This window comes from Neurospora crassa, linkage group IV, assembly GCF_000182925.2.
Source record: "Neurospora crassa OR74A linkage group IV, whole genome shotgun sequence".
NCBI classification, from domain to species: Eukaryota; Fungi; Ascomycota; class Sordariomycetes; order Sordariales; family Sordariaceae; genus Neurospora; species Neurospora crassa.
In genome coordinates this window covers 1,363,796-1,390,527 of record NC_026504.1, presented here as the reverse complement: position 1 = coordinate 1,390,527, position 26,732 = coordinate 1,363,796, and the positions used below count along the sequence as shown (strand labels likewise).

Sequence of the window (26,732 nt, the reverse complement as noted above, 5' to 3'; positions counted from 1 at the left end):
ACTTTCCCTTGCAGTGTTCCAAGTTGTGGCTCCCCGCTCCGTGACGCCAGTTCGCTCCGGCTTGGAGGTACCTGCCGTCTGCTATCAGTCTTCCCAACGAACCTTCCCTTCTTGGAAATGAGAACGGACCCGACGGAGCATAAAGTTGAAGAAGGCGCGAAGAGAATACTCTTTCCCGATCATGTTTCCCTCCCTCGCTCAAATCCAAGTTAACCCGCTTGCTTTGGACGAACTCCTCTTCTACATTTTCATCCATCATGTCTGAATTCCTCGCCTTGTCTTTGATACGATCATTGTGCCCAACCTTCCTATAACAGCCACCACCCTACCCAATCATCGATAAATCAATCACTTGTCTGCTCCAATATTCCCTAGTACGCCCTGGTCTTTCCTCCTAAACCCATATCTGTATGTCCCGGATTCAAGCACCCTCTTATGACCCTTTCCGCTGACCTCCGAGTCTAGCTATTTGCCATCTAACCGATCACGACTCACCCCGCTCACATCTTGCAAAGGGAAACCGAAGAGCTTACCCCCATCGAAGAGAAACAACTCCGCAAACGCCTCATGTTCCTTCGCTCCCAATCTCGCACTCCTCACCGTTCTCCTGCTCTGCAACGAAGACCCTCGGACACCGAGCCTCTCGTCATCGCCTCTGGCTCCGGGACCCAGGACCACACCCAGAGCAGCCCTGCTCGCACCAACCTCATGAAGAACCTCAAAATAAACGGCTCCTGCACCTACTCTGACGACGACGGTGACTACCACCAGCAGCAATCATCCTCCTCGTGTCCAAACAACATGAACCACAAACATCCTCACAACCTCTTGGACAGCAACAGCAACAAACTCTGCCACAAACGCTCAACAACATCCACATCCAATACCTACTCCACTGCTCACACGGCTCCCATCGCTTCCTCCAGCGGAGAAAACGCAACCAACCCCTTCGAAGATCCCTCCCACATCGTTAGCGAACCCTCACCCTCAGATTCATCCACCCCTTCCACCATCCGCTCCGATTCGTCTACACCCCAACCTCATCTTCACTCCCGAACCAATCCCAACTCGAACTCCTTTCATCCTCATCCTCACCCTCCCCATGCCATGCATAGCAACCACGGCCTAGACGGCACGGTCAGCGCCAACGGCGGTTTCACCGCCGGCACCACCGACCATAGCTTGCCCGTCCCGGTAACCAACAAGCGAGCCCACACTAGTACTACGATCTCGTCAAGGAGATCGGGCAGGTCGACTTCTTCCAAACTCTCGAAGAGGGTGAGGAAGTTCCCACGGGCGGTGAGGCGGGCGATTAAGAGGTTTTTGAGACGGGTGACGGGGAAGAGCCGGAAGAAGGACAAGATGAAGGTGACTTGGACTGCGCCGCAGGAATGAGACCGAGAAGCCTCAGAGGGAGAACATGCAAGGATGGAGAGTGGTGCAGCGTATTGATAGGGAATGACATGATGGCTGGTGAGATCAATTGGTCGCCTTGTTATGGTTACATGCGATTCATGTAAAGACATGGGGAAATGGGGCATGTCACAGATGTTGCTTGTTTATGAATTGGGACAGATGCACGACAAGGTCTTGGTGTTGGGTATCTTTTGTCGACCTGCGGGAGGCTATTATCCCTGGGAAGCTATCCGTTTTCGTGCTTCTGTGGGCGAAGCTACCTAAGAATATGCGAATGGTTTAGTGCATGAATCGTGATGGTTAGAAAAAAGACAGAAAGAGACGCATTACTCACTTTAAGCAGCTAAGAAATAGATTGATACCCCAAAGACACCTTTGGCTAAAACAAACATCAAACAAACCAATCAATAAAATCACGAAGACGACAGAGAAACGAGAGAAGGCGAAGCAGTTTGGTGACAATTCAAGACAGTGATCGCATTGCGACAATGTCCAGCTCTAGTTGTATTCCCTTTGCCTCTTCCACCACCACCTGGTCCAGCCCTTCCCAATATCCTATCCTATCCTATCCTATCCTATCCTATTCTAGCTCCCTTCGACCGCGCTCGCATTACCAAATTGGACATTATCACTAGTATAGTACACAAACAAAGAGTTTTTGTTAGATTCCCCCCAACCTTCCTGCCTTTAAACAAACAAATCAATCGACTACTGGAAGAAATTACCCCCGCGGAGCTGAAATATGCCAGTATCTTGAAAAGATGATGAGGTGGATATCAAGTGATAAGGATGAAAAGAGGAGATAAAAAAAAGAGAAAAGAAGAAGAAAAAAAACCATAAGAAGGACATCATGATATATATATGTGTGTGTGTGTGTGAAAGTGCTGCTGACGTTGCGTAACAGTCGTATGATGATGATCGAGAAAAGAAAAGAAAAAGAAAAAGAAAAGAAAAAGCCGTTAATGCAAAAAGATGGAGAAGATCGCCCCCCCAAGCCCCAATGATGATCCAAAAAAACAAATAAGCAAAAAAAAAAAAAAAAGACAACAACAACAACGAAATCCCGGCCATATGACCATATGACCAAATGACCATGACCATCCACCGTCCCCTCTTTCCAGCAGATATCCAACCGGAACTAAACCAACCAAAAAGAGACGTTGGAAAACAACGAAAGAGCTCAGCAGGCTCGCTCACTACGTGTCCTTCGGACCTCCTCCTCCTCCCAGTCCAAAACTCATCCCCATACTCATCCCCAACCGATCCATCGTGCCCCTCCTATGACCATGCCCATGTTTACCCCCATTGGCCCCACTCCCATCCCCTTTCCCCGTCCCCATCGCTCCACCCCTCTCACTCAACACCCCCGGGTTCTGCCCCGTCACCCGCCCCCAGTCCTCCCACTCTTTACTGATCTCCATCAACACGCCCGCCATCACCTGCGCGCTAGCCATGAGTCCGTGACCTTCGCCTTCTAGAATGCGTACCTCGCACCGCCTCATCATTTTCCCTAGCCACTTGACGTTTTCGACAGGTACTCTCGTATCGCGACTACCGTGGTGGATCACGACAGGGCGGGCAATGTCCACGTAGCGAAACCCAATGGTGTGCCGACGCTCCAAGCAGACCAAGAGGTCCACGGCCGGGTTGGCGCCCGTGGTAGCTAATTGCCAAATGGCGTGCGTGAGGCGGTGGTCGTATTGTTGTTGACGTTCGCGCTCGGCTAGCGCCAAAGCGGCAGCGACGTCGGCGTCTGAGAGGCCGCCCGAGGTGGAGTGGCGGGAGTGGTTGTTGTTGTGTTCGTCGACGCCGGCGAGGTTGGAGGATTTGGAGCGGGTGTGCCGGTGACGGTGGCTGCCGCCGCCGATGCCCTTGTTGCTGTTGGTGATGGTGGGGCGGATGCGGTCCATATCTTCGTCTGCGCCGCTTGGTTCGGTACTGATGATGCCGGAGGAGGTGGCGGGCCGGTCGGAGTCTTTGTTTTCTATTATGCCTAACGAAGAAGATTTGTCCTTCTTCTTGTCGCGCTTGGCGCGTTTTTGTTTGGGTAGGGAGGAGGTGATGCTGGAGCTGGTGGCGGCCATAAAGTTGCTGTTAGCGACTTTGAGGATGGGTGTTGGTAGTGCTCTTAGGATTTTTTGGCTGGTAGGGATGGCGTTGGTCGGTGGTAGAGGGTTCTGAGAACCACCTCCGATGACGTTAATTTGGGATGGGGGAATCCAAGGCGCGAGTAGATGGATCTTTCCTCTAATGTGTTGAGGCATGCGTAGCGCGGTTGCTAAGGCGTAGATGGCGCCAGCGGAGTGGGCGAGGATGGAGAACTTTGTAATTTTGAGAGCTTGACATATGGCATAGACGTCATCTGTCGAGAATTAGCATTTGACACTCGAATAGCATGAGAGCAAAACATACCAGGCCAGCCCAGTGGCGTCGTGTTACCATCACTATACGGCTCACTATCACCCACTCCAGGTCTATCAGGGGTAATCATCCGGAGCTTCAACGTCAAGGCCAGCTCGTCGTAAAACGCGGTAATATACCTCGTCAGACCCATGCCCACACAGCAGAAAACGGCACTCCCGTTGGGATCGCCCACTTCGCTGAAGCTGATTACGCGACCTGTCTGCGGATGCCGGATCTTCTGGCTTAGTCGGGGACTACATAGGTAAGCCTCGACCGTGTCGTCGATGCTGTCTGCGCTTTTTGGCCTCTCGTATGTAACATGCGGTCCAATTCCCTCTGTCGAAGAAGATTTGTCAGGATTTCCAGGTATAATAGCGTCGGAGAGTCGTTTAAGCTTACTGCTAGCCCGCTTGTTCTTATTATCTGAATTCCCGTTGCTATCACCGTTGCCAACCAAAGAATCTGGGTTCAAAAAGGCTGATCTTCGTTTCGATTTTGGATCTGCATCGCGATCCTGTGGGCGTGACTGGGCGATTGCGGGAGAGGGTGCAACTTCGTCGGTTTCGGTTTCTGGGAACATGTTGACTGTAGGTGTGGATAATACTGGTTTCATGTGTAAGTCTGCAGAGAGGCGTAAAGGGTCCAGCATCTTTCTTTGGCGTCGTTGCGGTTTTTCGGTGCGTGGCTCGGGGAGCTCGCTGGGGTGCTCTTCAAGTTCGTGAATGGTGTCGTTCGCGCCAGTGTCGCTTTCCCGTATCGACTTGCGCGACGTCCTGGTAGACGACCGCTTGTGTTTCTGTGACCTCCTCAACGATGACTCCCTGGTGGGAATACCTGGCGGGGAGCTCCCAAAGCCGCTTGGAGGTTCCCAGTCCGTCGGCAACTTGGGTGTAGAAGGGATATCGCTGCCTGGTTCCTCGCTGATAATACTCTCCACCGACAACGGATCGAGACGGGGGGTCGAGCTGCCGCTTGTTGTGCCCGTTCCAACCAGTCCTGTGAATGAACTTGCAACTAGTGCCGAAATACCAATAACGCTCGTCCTCTTTTCGATTTCTTGTTCGCGTAATCTCTCCTTACTGCTCATGTACATCAACCCGCGCTGACTGCGACCTGCTGTCCTCCAATTCCAGCTATCGGCGGATTTCTGTCGGCGCAATGGTTTGGGGTCGGTGCCCACGGGCGAAACTGGTTCGCTTCCTCGTTCGATGCTCAGCTTGCCAATGCTTTCGACGCCGGACGCAAGGGATGCCTTGCTCGATGATCGCGACAGTGCGCTGCTGCTACCGCGCGAGAGCAAGCTCCTAAAGCCGGAGGGTTCGCGCGTGTGTGCGGGGCTCTTTGGTGATTTTGGGCCCTTGGAGGACACGGATATCTTGGATGTGGGACGAGATCTACCGGTCCGGACAACGGGAGGGCTTGCAGTGGCCTGGTCTACGGGGACATCTTGGTGCTGCCACTGAGTTTCGGAGGGCTTAGAGAATGCGCCGTAGTCGACACCGAACGAACCCGATTTGGCGGTTGGGGAGGAGTTGAAGGACAGGTCGATGGGGCTGTTGGGGCCTATGGACTCGAGATAGAAGGGCGACTCGAAATGGGTGCTCAGCGGGCGTGATATGGAGGAGAGGGATGTGATGAGGGACGAGATGACCTCAGGAGAGGCGGTTTGAATTGGTTGGTTGGGATCCCTGTCTCGGTTGTGGTTGGCGTTGTTGGCGCTGGCTGCTAAGCTGGCTGCTATGCTGGCGGCGGCGGCGGACGCGTGGTCGGTGCGTGGGTCTTTGTCTTTTCGTTCGGGCGTTCGGTTGGGATCTCTCCGGTGGTTTTCCAAAGTTTGCCTCCACGTAAGTCCACTTGTTTTCTTTTCCGTCTCGACTTTCTTATTCTCGTCCTGCTGATCAGCGAGGTTTCGGATGCGGTCTCGTTCGCGGGATCGTCGGGGGATAGGAGGTGCTGCCGCCAGGTAGGTAGCCGGCTCGGGCAATTGCTGCTGCTCCATTATGCTAGGTAGTTCAAGTTACTGAAGGGTTGACGACGACGAGAATGGCGGTTCCCGAGTTTGCTTAGATTATGGCGGGCGGCTGGGGACGTCGAGCCTCCAAGCTAACTTCTCCTAGCTGGGGAGCGGCCGTGTGTAGGTACCGAGTCGTGCGTTATATTGGAATGTCTTAGAGTCGTTGTGTGGTTCGTCGATCTTGGCAACCAGTCCCTCTCGTAGTTGTGGTGGTGCTTGTACTCCCGGTTTTCTGGACCATGACCTTCTCCCGCTGCACGTCGCTGGGCGGCATAAGCTGCAAGCAATCAACTTTGCGTCTGCAGGTACGTCCAAGCAAGTATTGGGTTGGACCGATGAGGTGGGATGGAATGGCAAACTTCTTTTTGGCTGGCTATGGTAGGGACCAATCGAGATCGAGTCGTCGCAAAAGTCACAAGTTGACTGTGTTGATACTGCCACCGAGAGGGTATTAGATAAATAAATATTAAGAGTTAGAAAAGTGTTGCTGTCTCGTAAAGCCAAGTCGGAAGCACCGAGCGAGTATCGTAGCGAGATATGATATTAGGTAGACTGGCTGTGGTAGTTGCGTCGATGTGGTTGGTACAGTATGTCGAACGGGCAAAGCGGAAGTGAGGGCGAGGAAAAGGTAGGTAGGTAGGTAGATCGGTAGGCGCAAAATCTCTGGATTCGTTCCTCCTCAGACCACATCAATATCGACAGACGGCGATAGAAGGGTGGGAAAAAAAGAGGCTGGAAAAAGAAATGAGATGAGACGCGGCAAGATGAAAAAAAAAAAAAGAAACCAAACTGAAGTGCCGGGTCCCAAGGCCGACAAGGAAGCCCAAAAAAGAGAGGAGTTCGAGTCTCGCCGAATCTGAACAACGACCCCGGACACATGTAGAAATCTATGAACCCTAATCCCGGACTGGTCACTTCCCTCACACAAGGGGGAAAAGATGCAAAAAGAGTAGAGGTATGTACTGATAGGTACGTATTGGGCGCAATTCGCGATATGTATGTATCTGGGATTGTGACCAGGAGGGTCCTGTACAAAAAGATGATCCAAGGTGGCATTGGTGCTGCTTGTCATGTCCCCGTTGTGACCCTCCAAACTCTTTCATGCGCTGCAATGCGCTCCAATGATTTCGAATGCTTCTCGGTTCCAGGATTCCCAAGATTTCCAAGGTTACTCCAGATGCCCCAGTTGCTGCAATGCTGCTGCAGGTACCGTTGATAGCGCCAGTGATGGTGGGGACCTGGAAATGGACCTAATGCTTGTGCCCGTGCTTGTGCTTGTGGTTGTGAAGACTTTGCGCAACTCCCGTCAACTTGGGAACAAGGACATCAGTCATCCATCAAACGGGATGTCTGGATGGAGAGAGAGAGGCAAAGAAAATGCAAGATGAGGATCTGTGGTCTTCAAGGGAACGATGCTAGGTCGGTGACTGGGATAAGTGGCAGCTCAGATTAACGGAAGTGATGAAAAGAGGCTGACACGGAGGACTCTTCACAGTACTCACATGCAGGTTCGGTTGAGTGGAGGTGGTGCAGCAAGAGCTCCCACTCCCAAGTTCCAAAGTCCCCAAAAGGCGCAGCGCCACAGCAACCTGGAGAAACATGAGGGCCAAGGAAGTGGAAGCCCCGATCTCCTTTGCCCCAGTTGTCACTCTGTTAGTGCTGCCCCCCAACCCACCATTCAATTCCCTAACAACCACCATGGAAATTGGATCTGGAAACACCACCGGGGAAGATTCCCATCTGGGAAAAAAAGAGATGCAGGGACTGGCACAGTCTTGCCTTCAATATCTTAGCGCACCGACCCCTCATCACCTGCATCCATTTTCAATGTCTTCAGTTCCTTTCCCTGTCTCTTTTGGCTGCACTGCCGTGCCCTGATCCCTCCACTGAACAACGTGCTGCCCCTGAATATTCCCTTCCCTTTTTTGTCAACTTTGACCCAGCAACCTCCAATCGGCCTCCAATCACCTTGAACTGTATCCGTCCCTTTTATGGCTCAATCCACTTTCCCAACCCTTTGGATCCTAGACGTAGACTTTACATACCTGGGCTTTGAGATGCGTCGGGCTGACGACGGTCTGGTTTTCCCCGCGCGATCATGGAGCTACTACCAATTGCGTCAAAGTGTTCCGAGACCATGCCTTGCTTGGGAGGAACTGTGACCGGGCTGTAGCACTTCCAATTCCAGAGTGATTTGCATCAAAGTGATAAAAGGAAGGGCTTTCAACCACTGTCAATGGCATCATCACGACAACTAACTACCTCTTAGCGAGTACGATGCGCCGCTCGCCCTCTTAAACGTCAGCCTACCTTCTCCTCGTAAGATGGCCATCATCCGGCATATTGGAATATGAAAGGAAGAGAAAACAAGCGGGGAATTTGTTCCACCCGCCCTTCTAGAAGCTTTTCTCTTCGCTCGTTTCGTTTCTTTAGGGATGAACGGGTTCGGGTCCGGTCCGGTACGGTACGTTGCAAAAAGCTCAAGCCACATTTTTGCCAGGGGTCCTGGTCACTACCTAGCTACCGAGAGGAGTAAGAAAAGAGGTTGCACCTCATTTTATTTGCCTTACATACTTACTGTACCTGTACCTCGTACATAAATCGTACCGTTCGTTCCTTGATGTTGCATCCCGACTAACCGAGGAAACAATTCGTTGTCAATGAGGCCTGGGCAGAGAATGATCTTTTTCTGTATCCCATAAAGAATATACAGTAGTAGTAGATGGGAAGCTTAGTGTCGCCCGTTGAAAACCAGGCGAGATAATCGTTAGACGCGCTACTAAGCTACCATTCAAAGCCTCATTATTTATTTCCCGCTTACGTACCTCGGACGGTAAAAAGAAAACAACATTATTCAAAAAAAAAAAGCAATAAGAAAAAAAACGGAACGGAACGACACGACAATGCGCCCAACCAGGAAACCCCTTGCTGACCACCCCCATACTGCATAGTAGATCAACCCAGATCATTCCCGCTTCCGTCCATTATCACCGGCCTGTGCTCCAACGGCCGCGGGACCGGGAACTAGGACCGAGACAAGACGAGACGACTAATGAGTCGGGAAGGCTACCCGAGATTGATTTCTTGTCATCGTTTCGGTTGGTGGGGGGGAAGGGGGGGGGGGGGGGTTCTCGGGTTTGAGGACGAGAGCGTGTGCACGCATGGGCCACGGGAAGCCTATTGTGATGTGCTTTTTGGATTCCTTGATTGACCCCTTTGGCAAGAGAGAGCGGGCTATGAAGTTCAGCGTCTGCGAGGTTTTTGAATATCGCTGATATCATCGCGATATCTACGTAAGAAGCCATTTATTTCGTCAAGACTTTTGGGAATAAGTGGCGTGAGGAAAAGGAACGAAAGCCGAAGAAAATTTATGACAGTCCTCGGATATCCAAACAGGAAACGAAATGTTAAGTTTTTGAAGAAAACAACACCTCCCAGTCGTGAACATCATCCATCATCCACTATCATACAATTCATAGCTTCATCCATCCGCGTATTCATCCCCACATCCCAAATCCCTCGGTTCACCTCATCACCGACCCCGCCCTACTACTCCTCTCCCTAATCCTCCCACTCCTCCTCACCCCCATCCCCTCCCCAAACTCCTTGATCCCATCCACAAACCCCTCACCAACCTCCCTCAATCCCTCAGCCACCTGCTTAATCTCCTCCTCCATCGACTTGCTCAAATCCTCTCTCTGTCTCCTCGCACTCATTCTCGTTTGCCTCCCACTTCCCCCTTCACCAGCCTTACTTTTACCCTTCCTAACACCACCACCACTGCGATTCTCAGCCCCCTCAACAACAACCGCCCCATCCTCGCTACTCTCATCCCTCAACAACCTCGTGCCCAACACCCAATCCACCAACCCCCAAGCCCCAAAATTCCCGCTTTTCCTTCCTTGCTTAATCCCTCCTAGCACACCCATCCCTTCAACCGTCCCAAAATGCCGACCCTGCCTCTTCGCGATCCCCCCCACCAACACCCCCGGAATCGGCACCAGCGTCAACAGCGTCGTGTACCCCGCCAGCGACAAGGTTTCTTCCAGCGTCACCAGCACCGTAAACAAGTGCATCGTCAAGAGATGTAGGTGGTGCGTGGAGCTGGGGATTACCGAAATGGGGAGGTAGGGCACGAGTAAGGGGGAGATGTGGAAGGAGAGGGATAACATGAGGGGAGGCAGGTAGAGAGGGAGGAAACGGTGGAGGAGGGAGGGGATGGGGTGGTCGGTGAAGAGGGTGAGGGAGGTTGGTTGGGTTGGTTGGAGGGAAGTAGAAGGTTTGCTGCGCCAGGAGGTGGTCATAGACGAAGAAGGGGGGTTGTTGTTGCCGGCGTGGGCGTAGCGGATGTGCAAGTTTGTGAGTCGGTTGGCTAAGCTGGATAAGCCGGAGCCGGAACCGCGCTTCGAGTTATCATGGTGAGCGTGTAGGACGAAGCGGTGGATGTAGTAGGTTAAGAGTTCCCTTCCCAAGTACAAGATGGCGATATGCTTGGCCATCTGCCATGGCAACGGCAGGGTAGTCGTTGTCCGAAAAACCGGCACTCCAAAAAGGGTGCTGACGCCCAAGGAAATAAGAGCCTGAACGGCGGTCGAGGTCAAGAGGTTGAGGAACCCTAGACCCAGAAGGCGGGCGTGCGTGCGGACATTGCGATCTTGCAAATCGACGGCGCCCTTGTACTTGAGCGAGACCGAAATGCCCGGGCAGAGCGTGTCGAAGAGGAGAAAGACCAGAGAAGGCAGCAGCCAGAAGACGAGGCGGATGCCCAAAGTTCCGAGGATCTCGAGCTTGAAGGGCGACTGGCTGAGGACCAAGGTTGTCCAGGTCATGTAGAAAAACAAAAGGTTGAGCGAGGTGGACCAGGCTGTCATCGACGAGGGGAGGAAGTAGGAGACGAAGGGGAGGTTTAAAAGGGAGGCCATATTGACATTGGTCTCCAGGGCCTGGAGGTAGGTAGTGTGATACCAGATGAGGCTTGTTTACATTCGGTGATGTTTTGGGTTTAAATCCCAGAGGAGCTTCAACTTTTCAAATTCCAACAGGCCGTTCAATTGTGTGGGCTGAGAAGAGGGGCTGTTGACCTTTTGGGTCAAAATACGAGTATGCGCTGTAACTGGCCTGACCATTCAACGTGTCGCGTGGAGACTGGAGCCGCCCATGTTACAAGTCAGATTGAAGCTGATTCTTATGAGAATCTTTGTTAGCTGAAAATATGAAAGGATTCGCGCTCCCAGCTTGGGGACCTTTTCAAACACTGAGATTTGTGTATACGACGTTGGTTGCCCGTGCTACACGACCTAGTGAACAAACTCTGACAACTCTCATTCCATCGCTGAATGATCGTACCCGATGACGTCGGGCCGGGGTTGTTGCCGTCCTAGCCGCCCGTCCTGCTGCCGCCGGCAACTATGTCGTGTTCACTAAGGTATACACTATAGGGCCAGGATAGCGGTCATTACTGGCAGGACCACTTGCCGGCCGGTGATGCCATTTTCGCCTGGTGCGAAGTGTCTTGTAGCCTAAATTCCGAACGCTTCAAGGTCAGTCTCCTCAACGCCGTTGAGTAGATCGTAAACCTCTTTTGGTCTTTTGATCCATATATCGCTTCCGTATAATCATATGAAATACCTCTATTTATAAACCCTGATACCGTACCCAAACCATCCGGACCGGAAACAGAAAACATGAACCAACGGAATTACGTGCACACAAACAAAACACCAAAACTCGCTGTGCAATGCACATCGCGGTCTAGCATCCACGGAACCAAGTCCCCTGTATAACTGATGAAAACTGAAGAAAAACACAATAACCGCCCAGCCTGCTTGAACCCTTTACACGCCGCCCCTGTCTAGGCCAACCCGTAGTAAACACCTAGTGTCATAACCTGGCTTGTAACATCTGTTCACACATCCTCTGAGATCAAGGAAGGTAGGCACCTTAGGTACTGAATCACATCCAGCCCTTCTTGCTCTTCAGCCACTTCACGCTGTCGATACCAGCCTGGACTCTCATGCCGAACCGAGCATCCAAAACGAACCCATCCCATTTGGACACCTTGTCCAGATGCAGCTGGCACTCGTCTGTCTTTTGCTTGCGGAAGGATTCGACCTCTTCGGGGGCTGATGGCCAGGCCTCGGGGCTGCAGGCCTCCATCCAGGCAACGGCCGCGACTTCGTAATGGGCTGCGGCGCCACAGTAGTCGTCTCTGGTAGGGCCCTTGAAGACGGATCTGAAAAAAAAAAGTTGATAGGTTAGCAAAAAAGTTCGGTATCATGTCAGGTGGAAGGGAAAAAAGAGACAACAACATACTTATCAACACCCAAAAGAGGCTCCACCAGCTTCCTCGCTTCCACGCTCTTACCCAGCTGTCTCAAAAACGACGACTCGGCCAACAATCCAATAGCCACCTCATCCTGCTCCAGCTTCTTGATCTTCGCGACAACATCCTTGTCCGCCGGCGCCGTGCACCGCTCCCAAGGTAGGTACGTCCGCGCCTTCTCCAGCAAGTGAGGCGGCATACGCTTGCTGCCGTTCCACAAGTAAATCATCTCCATGGCGGGACTGACGCAGATCACATCGGCAAGATCTAACCCGTACGCCTTGACGCGCTCCTCCCACTTCTGCAGCTTGCGCAGCACAAACACCTCAAAGGGCATCGCCTTGGCCATGAAGCGTTTCTTGCCGGCCACGGTGGGGGCCTTGCGGAAGTACTCCTCTGCAAGCTTCTTGTGTTTGAGCGCCGCAGGGCTGGTAGCTTCGCCGCTGTGGAACAGATCGCGGTACAGCTCCAGCTCGGCACAGGCGGCAAGGTAGTAGTATAGCGCGTGGCTCCAGCTGTTCAGCTCGACGCAGCGCAAAAAGTGGACGGGCGCGGCCTTAAAGTCAAGGGCATAAATGGAGTTCATGCTCAGCTCGAAACTGTTGAGCGCTGCAATCTGGCGCATCTTGCTGTCGTTATTGTCAGCCAGCATGGCCAGGGCCTCCTCGATGCGGCGAGCGTTGGCCAAGACGCGAGCTTCTTCGAGCCTCCAGAGGCGCGAGTCCGGATACCGATGGCGCATCTGGGCAAGCAGAGCGGTGCACTCGTTGTGGGGGTAGCCGACGGCTTCGAACTTGGCGCCCCCGGTGGAAGGCTTGGAGAGTTGCTGGATGTCGAGCTCGCTGGGGAGGATGTCGGCAATTCCGAAGAAGAGGTTATAGTACTGGAGGAGGACGAGGCCGGCCATGGCGCCGTTGACGTTGTCGTACTTGGTTGACTGCCAGAGCATCTGGACTCCCCTGTCGCGATCGCCCTTGAAACCGATGACGGAGAGAAGACGGGAGAATGCTGGGGGAACCATGGAGATGATGAGCAGGAGAATACCAAAGCACATGCTGGCGCCGCTGTGGACGAAGATGTCAACTGGTGACTTGAAAAGTGACCTATCGGCGCCGAACTTGTTCAGCTGGTCGAGGTGGGAGAACTGGGGTGTCGATGGTGTCGTATCTTCTAGGGACGCATCTGGGAGCACATTCTGCTCGCTCGCCGCATCGGCGTCAAGTTGGAGATGGCCTAACTTCTCGTCGAGTATATCTACATCTGCGGCCGTCTTCGCTTCGTTGGAAGCCGATGCGGACGCTGGTGTCTGAGGGCCAGAGGGGTCCTTGGCGACACTGGCAGAGTCTGCGGCGGCGCCGTTTTGCGAAGGAGTGTTTGCGCCTTTGGTGTTTTCGAGGGTAGCAAATTCCGAGTCGCTGAATGCACCAGGCATTTTGTCGAGACTCGTCTTGGTGGAGCTTGCGTTCGTGATGATACCCTTCTTTTCCAGTGTCTGCAGATACAGCAACTCAGAGGCCATGATACCGTCCAAGGTCGCGTACGCCTTTCTCAGCTTGTAAAATCCCTTGATTCCTTCCGTCAGACTTTCGTGCATCACAGCCACCACGGCGCCCATGAGTTGCGCCTCTGCGTTCACGAGCGCAAACTCAGAACCCGGAGGGTAGATGTGGCTTCCTCCTGACGGATGCCCCTGGGGGTATACCGAACCACCGTACACCCCATGCTTTTCCGCCTCTTTCTGGGCCTTCTTCATATCATTCCATGCCCGTGTTTCCGTCTCCCCCAACCGGGTTGTCGCCTCGTTCATGATGTCCTTTTCGAAACCCAAGATACTCCTCAAAAATGTCGAGACACCCACACCAAGCTGGTGGAATGTCGAGGCATCTTCGCGCGCACGCAGCATTGCTTCGGCTCCGTCGATGTCGTCGTTCATGATCAATGCTACTGCCGCCATGGCATCTTCAATGTTGCTCGCCTCCTGCTGGGCAGCGCTAACTGAGCCGGTACTGGAACGTCCATGTTTGTTGAACTGGTCGCGCAAAGAAGTAGAACTGGCGGCCGGGCTCGGCGCAGCACTCGGCGCTTTGGACGACTGGTTCGAGGCGGCGGACTGTCCGCGCAACCAAAAGCGCAATGCAGCAGACATTTTGGCAAGTTCCAGGTGGTTGTGTGACCCTGCGTTTTGCGGCCGGGTCGTGTACTGTAACGGTAGCCGTTTGAAGTGGTGTTGCACGCCGCCGAGGACGGAAAGCGGGTTGGCGCGGGGGGGGATGGGCGCCGGATGCCCGAGTCGCCAAGCAAAGATCCGAGGTCCGGGATCACTTATATGGTGCCACCGGCGTCACGACTTTTTGGTGTGAAAAATAGCGACAAGAGGCCGGGACCTGCCTTTTCACGGGCTGAGGTATAAAAAAAAAAGTAAGACAGCGAAATCCAGACCCCGCTCTGCCAGGATCAAAAGAGCAAAAAAAGAAAAATATTGGAGAAATTTAAGAAAAAAGAAACCAGAGGCAAGATCTGTATATATACAGGGATGCCGAGCGGCAAGGCCGGTGAAACCGGATCTAAGACGGCACTGCAGACCTGGCGAAAATACCAACAAGGAAACCTGGGGTTCGGGGCGTAACGCTTGTTTGGGACTGGCACTGACGGGGGCGCTGACTAGGAGCGGCGCTGCGGCCCAAGCCGAGTGGGCGGACTGAGTGCCCGGTCGGTTCGTGGTGGAGATCCTGTTCAGCGCAATCCAGCTTGTCCAGGCATTCAGCGCCGGCCGGGACTGGAATCGAGGTTTCCGGCAATGTTCTGCCCCAGCGAGGTATGGTGCCCGTGTGCGATTTGTTCGTTCAGCGCAAGCGGGCGTACCGTGAGCGTGCAGACCTGGACGTGAGGGAACCAGATCGGAAAGTGGGGTTTTATCTAGTTGATCATCGGGGAAGGACTCCAATGGAGGGAGGTCGTCGATGTCTCGAGGTACGGTATGCCTGCCGATATCAAGCAAGTCCCGATCATTGATTCTCTTGACTCGACGAACGGGTGGAGCTTTTTCAATGAGAAGGAGAAATGCGAGTATGATCGGATTAGGTTCGTATGTACCGTAGGTTTGTTGTCAGGTTTTCGTTCTTGGGCTGAGCTGCGGCTTGTTTCTGAAAGGGCTTCGTGGTCAGCAGCGGGGCTGGTCTTTTAAGTATTCGCCCAAGTACGTGAAGGAACTAGTGTAGTAGCATTGCCCCAGAGAAAAGAAAAAAGAGGAAAAGGAAAAAAAGGAACGAGGGGAAAGAGGCGACGAGGCGTCCAAGAGACAGTGCCTTTTCCAAGAGAGACAATCGAAAAAGGGTCCCCGATGCCGTCCGCGGTTTTCACACCTTGTTCCATTCCAAGGTTGCTGCCCTGGAACTTGGGCAAACTGTGGCATAAACTGTCATAAGTCCTTCATTTGATACTGTGTTGTGTCAGTATCCATCCCAAGGTATACTGGAGATAATATCCAATGCAGCCGGCACGTCTAAGCCGCGCTCTTCTGCACACCGTACGGTACAATCTACATCTCAATCGTAGCCCTCTGGGTCTTGCATCATCCAAGAATATGGTCTGGGTTCTAAAGCCGGGTTCCAGCCATGACGGAATGGCCGATTCCCCCCAGATCTCCATATAGTCTCCGGGGTACCTATCATCCATTTCTCTCAACTCGCGAATGGCCAGGGCAAAGGCCAATCGAGTCTCAATGGGACTTCTAGGTCAGATTCGATATAAGCACTGCAGATATCGGCATCCCATGTCGTGTAACCACTTGCTAGAGGTGACATTGGAGTCCCGAACTGGTTCACCGCAATGGCTCAGTTGAGCAGATATGTATGAGGTTCAGTTTGCAACAAGAGGGGAAAAGAGAAAAGAACAAAGGTCTCGGAAGATTGGTTTGATGCCGCACCATAGAGCTACCGGGACAAAGTGTTTGCAACTGAACCAGCAGGAAGTTCTTCTTGTTAGTTGTTTGCCTCTATACCCAAGATTTCCTGGTGGGCTGATTCGCGCTCTACGTGTTGAACTAGAAATCTTAACTGCAGGCAGTATACTGTAGTATGCAAGAAATGGGAAGCCATCTGCAACTGTCAGTGATGGTTCGGACGAACTGCAATGCCTGAACAGTGCAGCGTTGATCTTCCAATATGTACAGACCAGACATCAATGACGATGCCAAACAGAAAGACACACCAAGAGCACAATCACAGCTCAGCGGCGGGGGACATACCAAAGTGGGTCCCAGAGCTTTTTGCCAAGATCTGCGACATGGCCCGTGCTCTTTCTTGCCGCCCCTGGCTCGGCCAGGCCAAGTGCAGTGGGCGGAGGAAGCCGAATTGGCACGTCGTCTCGCTGCCGCCTTGGGTTGGGGGCCCGTCACTCGGCAGCTGCAGTTGACGGAACAAACGACAAGATCACGAGCTGTCACGACTGACGGACCAAAAGCTACTACCTAGAGCTATCAACCACCGCAGCGCCCAACATCTTGCCGCCGCCAAACCGACGATTTCGATTCTCCTCCGTGCGCATAATACCAAACAACAAAACCAAGCGCAATCATCATCACCACGACGTGATTAAAAGTACGCCCGACGAGTTTGCCCGCCTTTCGAACAATTCGTCGATACAATCCATCCGTCTAGCGTCATCAGCTTCAGTCCAGCTGGTCCCATCCCTCTATACCTACACACACAAATCACAACATTCACAATGGCCTCAACACAACCCAAGAACGACGCCAAGTCGACCGAGCCCAAGCCCGAGCAGCCCGTTACCGAGAAGAAGACGGCCGTGTTGGAGGAGGACGACGAGTTTGAGGACTTCCCCGTCGATGGTTAGTCTGCCCGCCATGGCTAAGAAGCACCTTTTGCTGGACGCCGCATCGCATTTCAAACACCACCGCATCACGACCTGCTTCCATATATCATATCATTCAACAACCTCTCTGCCTATACCCTTCATCATTGGCACGGACACTACATACCAAACTTCCTTCAACTTGCGCAACTGCGGAGGCTAGCTCCCCCAGCTGTTGTACCGCACATGTAACTAACAAAATAACCAAAATAGACTGGGAAGCCGAAGACACAGAAGCCGCCAAGGGCAACAACGAGGCCAAGCACCTATGGGAGGAGTCCTGGGACGACGACGACACGAGCGACGACTTTTCCGCCCAGCTAAAGTACGTTTTTTTTGTTTTTTTTTTCCTTTTCTTTTCGTACTCCTTCCTTCCTTCTTCCTTCCCTTTTTACCTGCGTCCCTCCCTCCCTTTCCCTCTCCCTCCTCCTCCTACTCCTTTACTATGAACTTCCACTTCACGTAATTAGCTAGCTTTGCGCTAGGAGTTGGGATTGAAAATCCTAGACCCGGGTTGGCGCGTATTGCGCTGGGCCAGTCAGTCAGGCGTTAAAATGAATCACACCATTTTGGAACTTTATGGAGGAAACAAAAAGCAAAGCCGTATAAAGCGACAGTTGCTGACTTGTCTTTTTCAAACCATTAGGGAGGAGCTCAAGAAGGTTGAGGCTGCCAAGAAGCGGTAATCGGAGGACTTTCGAAGCTTGTACAAAGTATGATATGAGGGGAGGACAGGCGCATCAATACAATGTTGACCAAAGTTTCAGTCCGGGATCTTGCGGTGACATTGCTGTGCGAGGCTTCGATATGCGAGTGAAAGGTGAAGGAGACCCTCCGACTATAAAGAGACAATATCCGGAGACGTACCGACTTGTGTAGTCATTGACACAAGTCATTGGGTATCAACACGGGATTGAGATGATCTGCATAGACTTCGTCTCGAACTTGGTGCATAAACTCGAATAATATCTTGGGATGAACCAGATTCGTCAAGCTTATCCGCACATCACACTTCGAATCATAAAAACTGGACTTTAACTGTTTTGTTCTATTTATCGACTTTGGACTGAGTGCCTATCATAGACTGGCCCTGCTAATCCTTCCAAGGACCCTTTATCATCATATGTTTTTTTGATCCATCAGTCATGATCTCTCATTCAATATCCGAGAGGTTTCATAACATCATTATATCTCCTTCCCAACTCCTTTGAAAGCCAAGGACAAACTTACTGACGCTCGCTAAGAGCAACAACACCAGGGAGAGCCTTGCCCTCAAGGAGCTCAAGAGAAGCACCACCGCCAGTGGAGACGTGGCTGAGCTTGTCCTCAACGCCGTACTTGGCAGCGACGGTAGCGGTGTCACCACCGCCAATGATGACGGTGCGGCCTTCCTCGGCAGCCTTGACGCAAGCGTCGAGGGTGGCCTTGGTGCCCTTGGCGAACTTGTCGAACTCGAAGACACCGGCGGGGCCGTTCCAGAGGATGGTCTGGGACTCGTTGATGGCCTGGGTGAAGAGCTTGACCGACTCCTCGCCGCAGTCGAGACCCATCCAGCCGTCGGGAATGCCGTCCTTGTCTGTGGCGTAGCCAGTGTTGGCGTCCTTGTCGAACTTGTCGGCAATGGTGAAGTCGACGGGGAGCACGAGCTTGACGTTGTTCTTCTCGGCCTTCTTGACAAGGTCAGGGACAATCTTGGCGCCGGCCTCATCGAAGAGCGAGTTGCCGATGGGCATGTTCTGGAGGGTCTTCTTGAAGGTGAAGGCCATACCACCGCAGACGATGAGGGTGTTGACCTTGTCGAGCAGGTTGTCGATCAGCTGGATCTTGTCGGAAACCTTGGCACCGCCGAGGATGGAGAGGAAGGGGCGCTGGGGCGACTCGAGAACCTTGGCAAAGTACTGGAGCTCCTTCTTCATGAGGAAACCGGCGGCCTTGACGGGGAGGTCAATGCCGACCATGGAGGAGTGGGCGCGGTGGGCAGTGCCGAAAGCATCGTCTGTGGAATATGGTGTTAGCTACTGTGCCCAATCTTGAAGCCGAGGGGACTGGAAAACTCACTGATGTACACATCACCGAGCTTGGTGAGGTTCTTGCGGAACTCCTCAACCTTGGCCTTGTCGGCCTTGACCTTGTTGCCCTCGGCATCGGTGCCCTTGCCCTCCTCCTCAATGTGGAAGCGGAGGTTCTCAAGGAGAATAACTTCACCGTTGTCGGCCTTGTTGACGATCTCCTCAACCTCGGGACCAACGCAGTCGGGGGCGAAGGTGACCTTCTTGCCGAGGAGCTTCTCGAGCTCAGGAACAACGGGCTTCAGGGAGTACTTGGGGTTGGGCTTGCCGTCGGGACGGCCAAGGTGAGACATGAGGACAACGGCCTTGGCGCCATGGTCGAGCGCATACTTGATGGTGGGAATGGCACCGGCGATGCGCTGGGGGTTGGTGACCTTCTTCTCGGCGTCAAGGGGGACGTTGAAGTCGACCTAGAGAAGGGTGGCATGTTAGAACTTTTGTCTGGTCACCCACCCATCCACCTATATGAATCACACAGCGACATCAGGAGCTAGCTAGCGCTAGAAGAAACTTACACGGATGAGGACGCGCTTGCCCTTGAGGTCGACGTCCTCGATGGAGAGCTTGTTGGAGAGAGACATGATGGCGGTTTGTATGTGACTAGGTATTACGAATTGGAGAGACGATGGGAAGGAAGATCAAGAGAGAGAAAGGAACAAACACAAGACTACGAGAGGATGTCTTATCAACAGAATGAAGGCGAAGGGTGAGAATCAGGTGGATATGCGACAACACGCGATGATGATAGGTCAGCTTCTATTCTTGTGTCAATCCCGTTGCTTTGCCAATCCTTTTGCAAAGCTCAACAAGACGCAAATTCTCTGTCAACGCCGGGCGCTTCCCCCGAAGCGGTCGCAATGGCCCGGGGGCAGGAGAGAGAGTGGCTATGATGGAGGGGCAGAAGGGGGTAAGCGAATCGATTATGGAGGGGTAACACCGAGCTCCTGTGGAGCCAATTCGCAAAGAGGGGGCCAGTGACGTCGAGGCGCTGGGGGTCTGCTGTTGCAGATGGGGTGATCCTTTCACTGAAGACCCTCTGGGCCTCGTGGATCATTCTACAACAACGGCAATAGCATCCCGGCGGGCAGAATATGCAAAATTAGTGCCAAAGGGCTCCGATTGTCGCTATTGAACATGTTGTTAAATCGGTCCGATATGCCTAGAGGCAAAGTCTAGACGGGGACTATTACACGATATTAAACTGTTATCACTTATACGGGTGAAAAATTCGATTATTCAGAATTTCGTAGACAACGATATGTCTTCTGACAATAGCAAGCAAAGAACTGCAGAGACTCCCATCGCGACATTGATAACTTTGACAAGGCAGGCACCACGAACCAACATGCCTCACGCTGCCGCCTGCACATGACGGTCACGCATTCGCTTCCATTTCCACACGACTTTTACCCATTGGGGAACATGGTTGGCAACATAACCTCGGAACCGGACAAGTCGAGAATATGTCGGCTTCCTTCGACCAGTTCAACCCTTGTAGGAGTCGTACCACCCTTTCCATTAATCCGGATTTCGGCTTACCGGGGAGGAATGAAGGGACAACGTGATCATCTTTCTGGGCGTGCTATATAATCTAACCATTTCATACGATCTCTCATGTTCGGAAGACTTTTATGTAGATCTCCCGACCGCTTCTTACCGTCTCACACGTTACGCCGTTGAGTATCGCGCAAGGGACATCACCAGCTGTGAGGAGTAACGCCAGATGGTTCTATGTTTCAATTGAGACTGGGTCTAGCTAGATACAACGAACGGAAAGAAGGAAAAGGGCAATGCTACCCTCGGTCAAAACTCCAAGACGCCTTGAGGTCGATCAGCTGTATGAAAGAAGTGCCGTGGTATAGTAGCCTCCGAACCCCTTCCTTGAACTTTTTTTACAATTCCCCTCTCCGCGAGAATACGCAGGGACAAAGGCAACCCGGCAGGTGTACAGTACTGTTTAGGTCGTTGCGCGGATATTCTTTAGGTAGGTATTGCCCCAGTTGGCACCTTGTGATCATCGAATGCATGAGGAGAAAGAACCTTGATGGTTAACGTCGCAACCATTTAGGATAGACGAATGTCGGGAGAGCCAGGTGCCCGATGAGGGGTGGTGTGCTGCACATCCTCAGCGGCATTGGTGAGTGAAAGGTAGGCTGTCCAAGCGATACCAACAGTGGAAACGAACGGCTATGTGATCATGACTTTGTTAGCGACATCTTCTTTCCGTACCATCAGAACAAAGCAACTCACCAGCTGGAGCGACACGGGCATCAACCGAAAGTTGATAACCTGGACCGCTGGCCAAAGAACGTAGTTGGCCTTGAGCGTCGGCACATACAGATCCCTCATCTTCTCATACACGCCTCTCTTTCCACCGCCCTCGGCCAGCGTCATGGCCGTGAAGAAGCAGGCCAGACCAAAGGGCGCAAAGATGAGCTGGTCGAAAGCCACTCTCTTCAAAGCCGACTGGTAGGCGTTCTTCTTGGTGATGGGGAAGCATCGCTCGAGAAAGCCGAACCACTTGAACTGCAAGGGCGCCATGCAGAAGCCGAAGGCCATGAAGCGGGTCAGCCGCTCAAAGTCGAACGGGGGCGGCAGGTCCCGCGACTCGGGGATCAGCTCTTGTTCGTTGAGGGGGTTCTTCCGGTCGAGCTCGTGAATCTCGTAGGCAACAAAGTCGTCGCGCGCGTTCGGGCCTCGGCCGGGTGGGTACTTGCGGACGGCACGTTGCCGGACCGCCGTGATGGACTGGGCTACCGTGTCGGCGACTCCAGCCAGGACCGCATTGGTCACCATCATCGTGAGCACTGCCATGGCACTTTTGTTAGCCATGGTTGCGCAGGGCAACGAAAGCGTGCGTGACGTGTGAAAACAAGGCCGCGACTCGAACCGCCGCGTTAGGAGAATGGGACTTGGAAAACGCACCAGGTCGTTCATTGTAGAACTGGTTGAACCGGCTCGTGAGCCGGGCGATGATGGTCATTTCGATTATGAAGACGATGGCATGCAATAAGGGCTAGAGCAGGCAATTCAGGTCATTGTTCAGTCAGCACTCGGCCGTTGTACTTGAGTCGTTTTGAAGATAAGTTGAGTGGTTCTGTGTACGCGAAACAGAACGACCAGCAATACGGCAGAAACGAAATAGAAAAGATCAGATCAACTGCTGCTCGAAGGTATGTGGCTGTGTGGATATTTTTTTTTTTGCCAAGTGTTGAAAGTCGAGGTGGAATCTCGATGTTCGGCGTTGTGTCGGTTGAGAGAGGTGTGGGCATGCGAATCTTCCAGAACTTGGCTTTTGTTGAAGGGGAAAAAAAGGAAGAGGAAGAGATCGGACGAAGCCAGAACAGAAAGCATCACCTACAATGCGGTCAAAGATATATTTGCTGTTCAACCGTCGCATCCATCGACGGCGGGTGAGGTCCCAGGACATGATGACGATCAAGGAGACGGGAGGTATTAGTGTAGTCAAGAGGCGTCGGCAGAGTAGGCGCGCACTAGGTGGCAGCAGGAAAGGATGACAGCGGAGATGAGTGACAGGTTCAGGGTCCGAGTAGAGAAAGGATCTGAATCAAGGTTTCCGCAATGACACGGGTTCCTGTCAAATAGTGCGAGTACGACAACAAGCCTGGACCAACAACACAACGAACAACCCGTGTTGCCGTGTGGTTCCGTCTTCTGTTTCGTTGGACTGGAAACCAAGAACTGATGATCGATGCGAAATGGAAAGAGAGGGTCGATGACGTCGCCACTGGCTTCTTATCGTTAACGTAGCGCCCAGCGATAAGCAGCTAGCGGACAATAAAGCGGACCCGGCCCCGTCGCAGTCCCGTCGCAGTCCCCAGTTGACGACCCAATCAATTCTGTTGGCGCTGGGGTTATTGCGGTGGTGTAAGCCTAGAGGTAGGACGGTAGTAGGAGAAGCCCGATGACGAAGACGGGAGGGGTGGTCGCGAGCCACTGAATTTGGCAATCTATTTTCAATCTGGTGATCCCAAAGCGCATTCCACAGGCAGGCTGGTTGTGTCGTGATGCCGATTGTTGTGTCGCGCAAGTCGGTGGAAACAGGTTGATCTTGTTTGGGGAAAGATGTTAAGGTCAGAATTGAAAAGAGTGAGCATTCGGGATGGAAGTTGACACTTTTGCCTCTTGACTCTATTCGTGTTCAAACTGCCCGGTCCTTCACCAGCCGCGTTGCTGACATTCATGTGCCCGCGGGCGGCAGTGTCAAGACTAAAAATTGCCCCTTATCTCTCATATTCGCTTGCGACGCGCATTGTCATCGTCTTCAGTCGGCTACTTCAAGCACGTTTCAGTTCCAATCGCATTTTAGTTCCTTACACAGCCATCTTCGAAGGGCACATAATGCACATGCTTCCTCGCGTTTGGCAGGTCCAACACGCAACCAGCAGCAGATGGTTCCCTTGGCGGTGGACTGTGCTTGTGGCAGGTCATCTGCTTCAACCCTAACCCTACTCGCCTGAACCCGTCGGTCTCCAGGAGACACCTTCCAACTGACTGTCTGGTCAAACGACTCGACTTTGGTTGTGTCCGCCTTCAATCACCAACACCACTCACCAACATCAACAGACCGGCCATGTCTCTAATTACTTTGACAGCATCCCCAGCTCGTGAAAATACTTCCCAGCCCCTTCAAAGTCATCAACATCAAGCACCGCACCAATATACCCATCCGGCCTCACCACCACCATCCTTCCCTTCTCCGGATCAATCTCCAGCCGCTCATACACCCTCCCATGTCCCTCATGCACACTCTCAGCGTCCGCCAACACCCGCCAGTAATCATACCCTTCACTATCGCTCCAAGGTCTAAAGACTTCTGGCAAGTCGAGCAGTTCAACCTTTTCACGATTAGCACTATGCACCATGAGCACCTCCAATGGCGCCGCCTCTCCGCCTGATGTCAAATGTCCTAATCCATTATCTGGGTCTGCGAGGTACTCTCCCAGCTTCTGCACATTCGTCGACAAGTGTTGGTGGGCAGCAAGGTCTCCAGCAAAGACAATCACCCGAAAGCAACCCGTGGCCTGTAGCCGCTTATGAATCCAAGTCGTGATCCCATCCGCTTGGTAAACCGCTTGAAAATCTGGCAAGCGCTTTCCGGGAACTAGATCGGCTTTGAGAAGACTTGGGCCCAGCTGTTCAGCTGTTTGCGCACCATTTGGGAGCTGCACCGCGCATGAGGGCGGGTAGCGGATGGACAGGCCGGTGGTGAATTTCATTGCCTGCAAGAACTCGGTGTCGAATTGGGATGAGGGAGCAGCGAAGAGCTTGAGGTAGCCTCTGTCGAAGGAGATGAGGTCTTGGGCTACGGGTCTGCGCTCGGATTCGTACGTCGCTAACAGCCTCCTCGACGCGTTCGAAGCGAGTTTGTGGTGAGGCTGCAGAACCAACCTCAGCTTCCACCCCAAATTATACGCATCCTGGATACTCGTGTTCATCCCCTGTCCAGCCTTGGGCGAGTGCGTATGCACCGCGTCTCCTACCAGGAACGCTCTTTCATTGTGTCTTGAAAAATGACTGCCGACGCGCTGGCCAACGCGGTAGGCCGACCACCACGAGACTGAGCCGACTTCCAGAGTGTAAGGGGATATGATCTTGCGTGCGGCATCGATAATGCGGTCGAAAGTGACGTCTTTGGGGTCTGAAAGTGAACTGCCGCTCTCGACGGGGATGTACAGCCGGACTTCCTTGTTGCTTCGCGGGACGAGGAGGATGGTACCCGTGGAGGCGCGGAGGTAGCAGACACGGCGAAGGTCGGGGAAGTTGGATTTGGGGATCAGGTCGACGACGCCGAAAACAGAGTCTGTCAGGTCGCCTTCGAGTTGGACTTGAAGTTGCTTTCGAAGCCAACTGTGAGCCCCGTCACAGCCTACGATGTATCTGGTTCGGATTCGTTCCTCCACCTCTTTGGCAGCACCATTTGCGGTCTGTTAACGCCTGTTAGCATTACCAGCTGACAGTGCTGGTAACATTGGGGTTCTCACATATGGTGTTGAGTTCTCGAGAATATCCAAGGACGCTTCTGGCTGTACCTGGGTCTTGACCAAGAGCACTTCCACGGGATAAACTTCATCCTCATGCAGCAAGGACTCATCGACATTGACATCGACAGGCTGAGTATTATACTGGATTGTAATGTTCCTGTGGCCTAGCAGGTTTTGCTGCATGTGGTATTCGACTCTCGCTATACGACTCAACAATCAGCAAGTGGTGGGAAAATCATAAAGTCAGTACTCACATTGCTGCAACATGGTCTCCCGCACCTTGCCCAACTCCTCCACCTTATCCTGTATCAGCTGCTCCCTTTCGATCCCGCTTTTGCCATCCTTCTTTTGGCCCCAGATGGCTATTTCTTCCAGTCTCCATGATTCTTTTGCAATCTGAGGCCCGATACCGTACGAGTCAAAGATCTCGTTTGTCGTTGACTTCAACCCTTCAGCTTTCCCTCGCCGTGTAGGCCCGGGTTTCTTGTCAATCAGCAGGACATTGATGCTGGAATTTCGGAACCAGTTGGCTAAGGCCAGCCCTGTGAGCAGAGTGTCAGCCTATGTCCCGGCCTCCTTGAACTTTGGACTTGCTTACCAGCTGGTCCAGCACCGATAATGAGTATATCTACTGTTTTGATTTCCATCATCTCGAAAAAGCCTTTCGTGGTTTAAGGCAAGGAACAGAATGGTGTGAGGGTCTCAGGAGTACAACTCATAAGCGGCCGATACTTGGTGAAAGTACATCGTGAAGTAGAGCAGTTTCTCTCATGCTCTTCAGCCCCAAGCACGTTTGTTTACTCCGAGCATCTGCAGAGACCACGACATAAACGCGGTGTACAATCCCGGCTCCGTCAGCCGCTTCGAGTCGGCTGGCACCTTGATGGCTGGCTGGGACAAGCCTAGACGGATCATATTCCCAGATCTATTTACCCCTATACGGTTAGGAAAAATGCGGAAGCATCCATCTCAGCCATGTGCAGTTCATCGCGTCTGGATATCTTGGTTTCTGAGCCAAGTTCCAGATATCTGTTTTGACCCCGGTGATCGTCATCGTCATCGATCTTTTGGGAGTGTCTTTGATAAGTACCTTTGCCCTACTCCAATCGGAAACTCTTCTTTACTGCGTCGGTGCTGGAGAGTCAAAAGAATCCGATACTGGAGTGGAATGTTCATGCTGTAACGGGAGAGGCGCATGGGTTTACAGGACATGGGCGGGACTAACCTGCTTCTGTTAGCTGCCCAATGTTGTACAAGAAAGGACAAACAAGCCACACAGTTGAGGTGCAGATAACCCCTCATTTCTGTAGTTGCACAGAAGGACCCTGTCCACAGCAACTTTCATGGCAGCTTTCCCAAATGGGTAGCAACCTCCATCATCTTGTCTCATCTCACTGCATTCCCTCGCCTCCCGCCTCTTCAACGAACTCACCAGCACAGGCAGCAAACAATCTGTTACCTCGATCTAGAATTCACATCGTGATGGCGCTGACTCTTCAAGCTGAAGACCGCCCTCCTCCTCGCCGGGCGGCGGCATACGGAACGGACATGTCCGGTTCCGATTTGCTGCCTCGGATTCATTGACTGTTAAATCTGCTAATCCGGATGTGCCTGAAAAGAACAGTTTACGA

General features: G+C 52.7%; 9 protein-coding genes across 9 annotated transcripts; 3 read left to right on the top strand and 6 right to left on the bottom strand.

Annotated features, from left to right (window-relative positions):
- Positions 1–279: 279 nt before the first annotated feature.
- On the top strand, positions 280–1,837 carry NCU07908 (hypothetical protein). The gene is made up of 2 exons (XM_957331.3): positions 280–408; positions 516–1,837. Exon 2 carries the CDS (start codon positions 568–570, stop codon positions 1,393–1,395), a length of 828 nt encoding a protein of 275 aa, XP_962424.1. The 5' UTR covers positions 280–408; positions 516–567; the 3' UTR covers positions 1,396–1,837.
- Positions 1,838–2,576: 739 nt separating this feature from the next.
- Positions 2,577–5,818, bottom strand: NCU07909 (hydrolase; the record flags this gene model as incomplete). The annotated part of the gene is made up of 2 exons (XM_957332.3): positions 2,577–3,778; positions 3,829–5,818. The coding sequence occupies 2 exons, from the start codon at positions 5,816–5,818 to the stop codon at positions 2,613–2,615; spliced, it is 3,156 nt and encodes a 1,051-aa protein (XP_962425.3). The 3' UTR covers positions 2,577–2,612.
- Positions 5,819–9,020: 3,202 nt separating this feature from the next.
- NCU07910 (hypothetical protein) lies at positions 9,021–11,012 on the bottom strand. Its single transcript, XM_957333.2, has one exon. The coding sequence runs from the start codon at positions 10,753–10,755 to the stop codon at positions 9,358–9,360; it is 1,398 nt and encodes a 465-aa protein (XP_962426.1). The 5' UTR covers positions 10,756–11,012; the 3' UTR covers positions 9,021–9,357.
- Positions 11,013–11,360: 348 nt separating this feature from the next.
- Positions 11,361–15,423, bottom strand: NCU07911 (mitochondrial outer membrane protein iml-2). The gene is made up of 2 exons (XM_957334.2): positions 12,146–15,423; positions 11,361–12,065 (listed from the first exon to the last, which is right to left on the bottom strand). The coding sequence occupies exons 1-2, from the start codon at positions 14,299–14,301 to the stop codon at positions 11,786–11,788; spliced, it is 2,436 nt and encodes an 811-aa protein (XP_962427.1). The 5' UTR covers positions 14,302–15,423; the 3' UTR covers positions 11,361–11,785.
- NCU07912 (hypothetical protein) lies at positions 14,953–15,339 on the top strand (the record flags this gene model as incomplete). Its single annotated transcript, XM_957335.3, has 2 exons — positions 14,953–15,018; positions 15,076–15,339. The coding sequence occupies 2 exons, from the start codon at positions 14,953–14,955 to the stop codon at positions 15,337–15,339; spliced, it is 330 nt and encodes a 109-aa protein (XP_962428.3).
- A 1,098-nt stretch (positions 15,424–16,521) lies between the features above and the next one.
- NCU07913 (hypothetical protein) lies at positions 16,522–18,157 on the top strand. The gene is made up of 3 exons (XM_957336.3): positions 16,522–17,004; positions 17,241–17,352; positions 17,674–18,157. The coding sequence occupies exons 1-3, from the start codon at positions 16,881–16,883 to the stop codon at positions 17,711–17,713; spliced, it is 276 nt and encodes a 91-aa protein (XP_962429.1). The 5' UTR covers positions 16,522–16,880; the 3' UTR covers positions 17,714–18,157.
- Positions 17,675–19,962, bottom strand: pgk (phosphoglycerate kinase). Its single transcript, XM_957337.3, has 3 exons — positions 19,612–19,962; positions 19,086–19,506; positions 17,675–19,023 (listed from the first exon to the last, which is right to left on the bottom strand). Exons 1-3 carry the CDS (start codon positions 19,675–19,677, stop codon positions 18,254–18,256), a joined length of 1,257 nt encoding a protein of 418 aa, XP_962430.1. The 5' UTR covers positions 19,678–19,962; the 3' UTR covers positions 17,675–18,253.
- A 491-nt stretch (positions 19,963–20,453) lies between these two features.
- On the bottom strand, positions 20,454–23,447 carry NCU07915 (integral membrane protein). Its single transcript, XM_957338.3, has 4 exons — positions 22,458–23,447; positions 22,022–22,112; positions 21,347–21,903; positions 20,454–21,283 (listed from the first exon to the last, which is right to left on the bottom strand). Exons 1-4 carry the CDS (start codon positions 22,524–22,526, stop codon positions 21,161–21,163), a joined length of 840 nt encoding a protein of 279 aa, XP_962431.1. The 5' UTR covers positions 22,527–23,447; the 3' UTR covers positions 20,454–21,160.
- Positions 23,448–23,525: 78 nt separating this feature from the next.
- On the bottom strand, positions 23,526–25,993 carry NCU07916 (phenol 2-monooxygenase). The gene is made up of 2 exons (XM_957339.2): positions 25,102–25,993; positions 23,526–25,044 (listed from the first exon to the last, which is right to left on the bottom strand). Exons 1-2 carry the CDS (start codon positions 25,282–25,284, stop codon positions 23,701–23,703), a joined length of 1,527 nt encoding a protein of 508 aa, XP_962432.2. The 5' UTR covers positions 25,285–25,993; the 3' UTR covers positions 23,526–23,700.
- Positions 25,994–26,732: the final 739 nt, after the last annotated feature.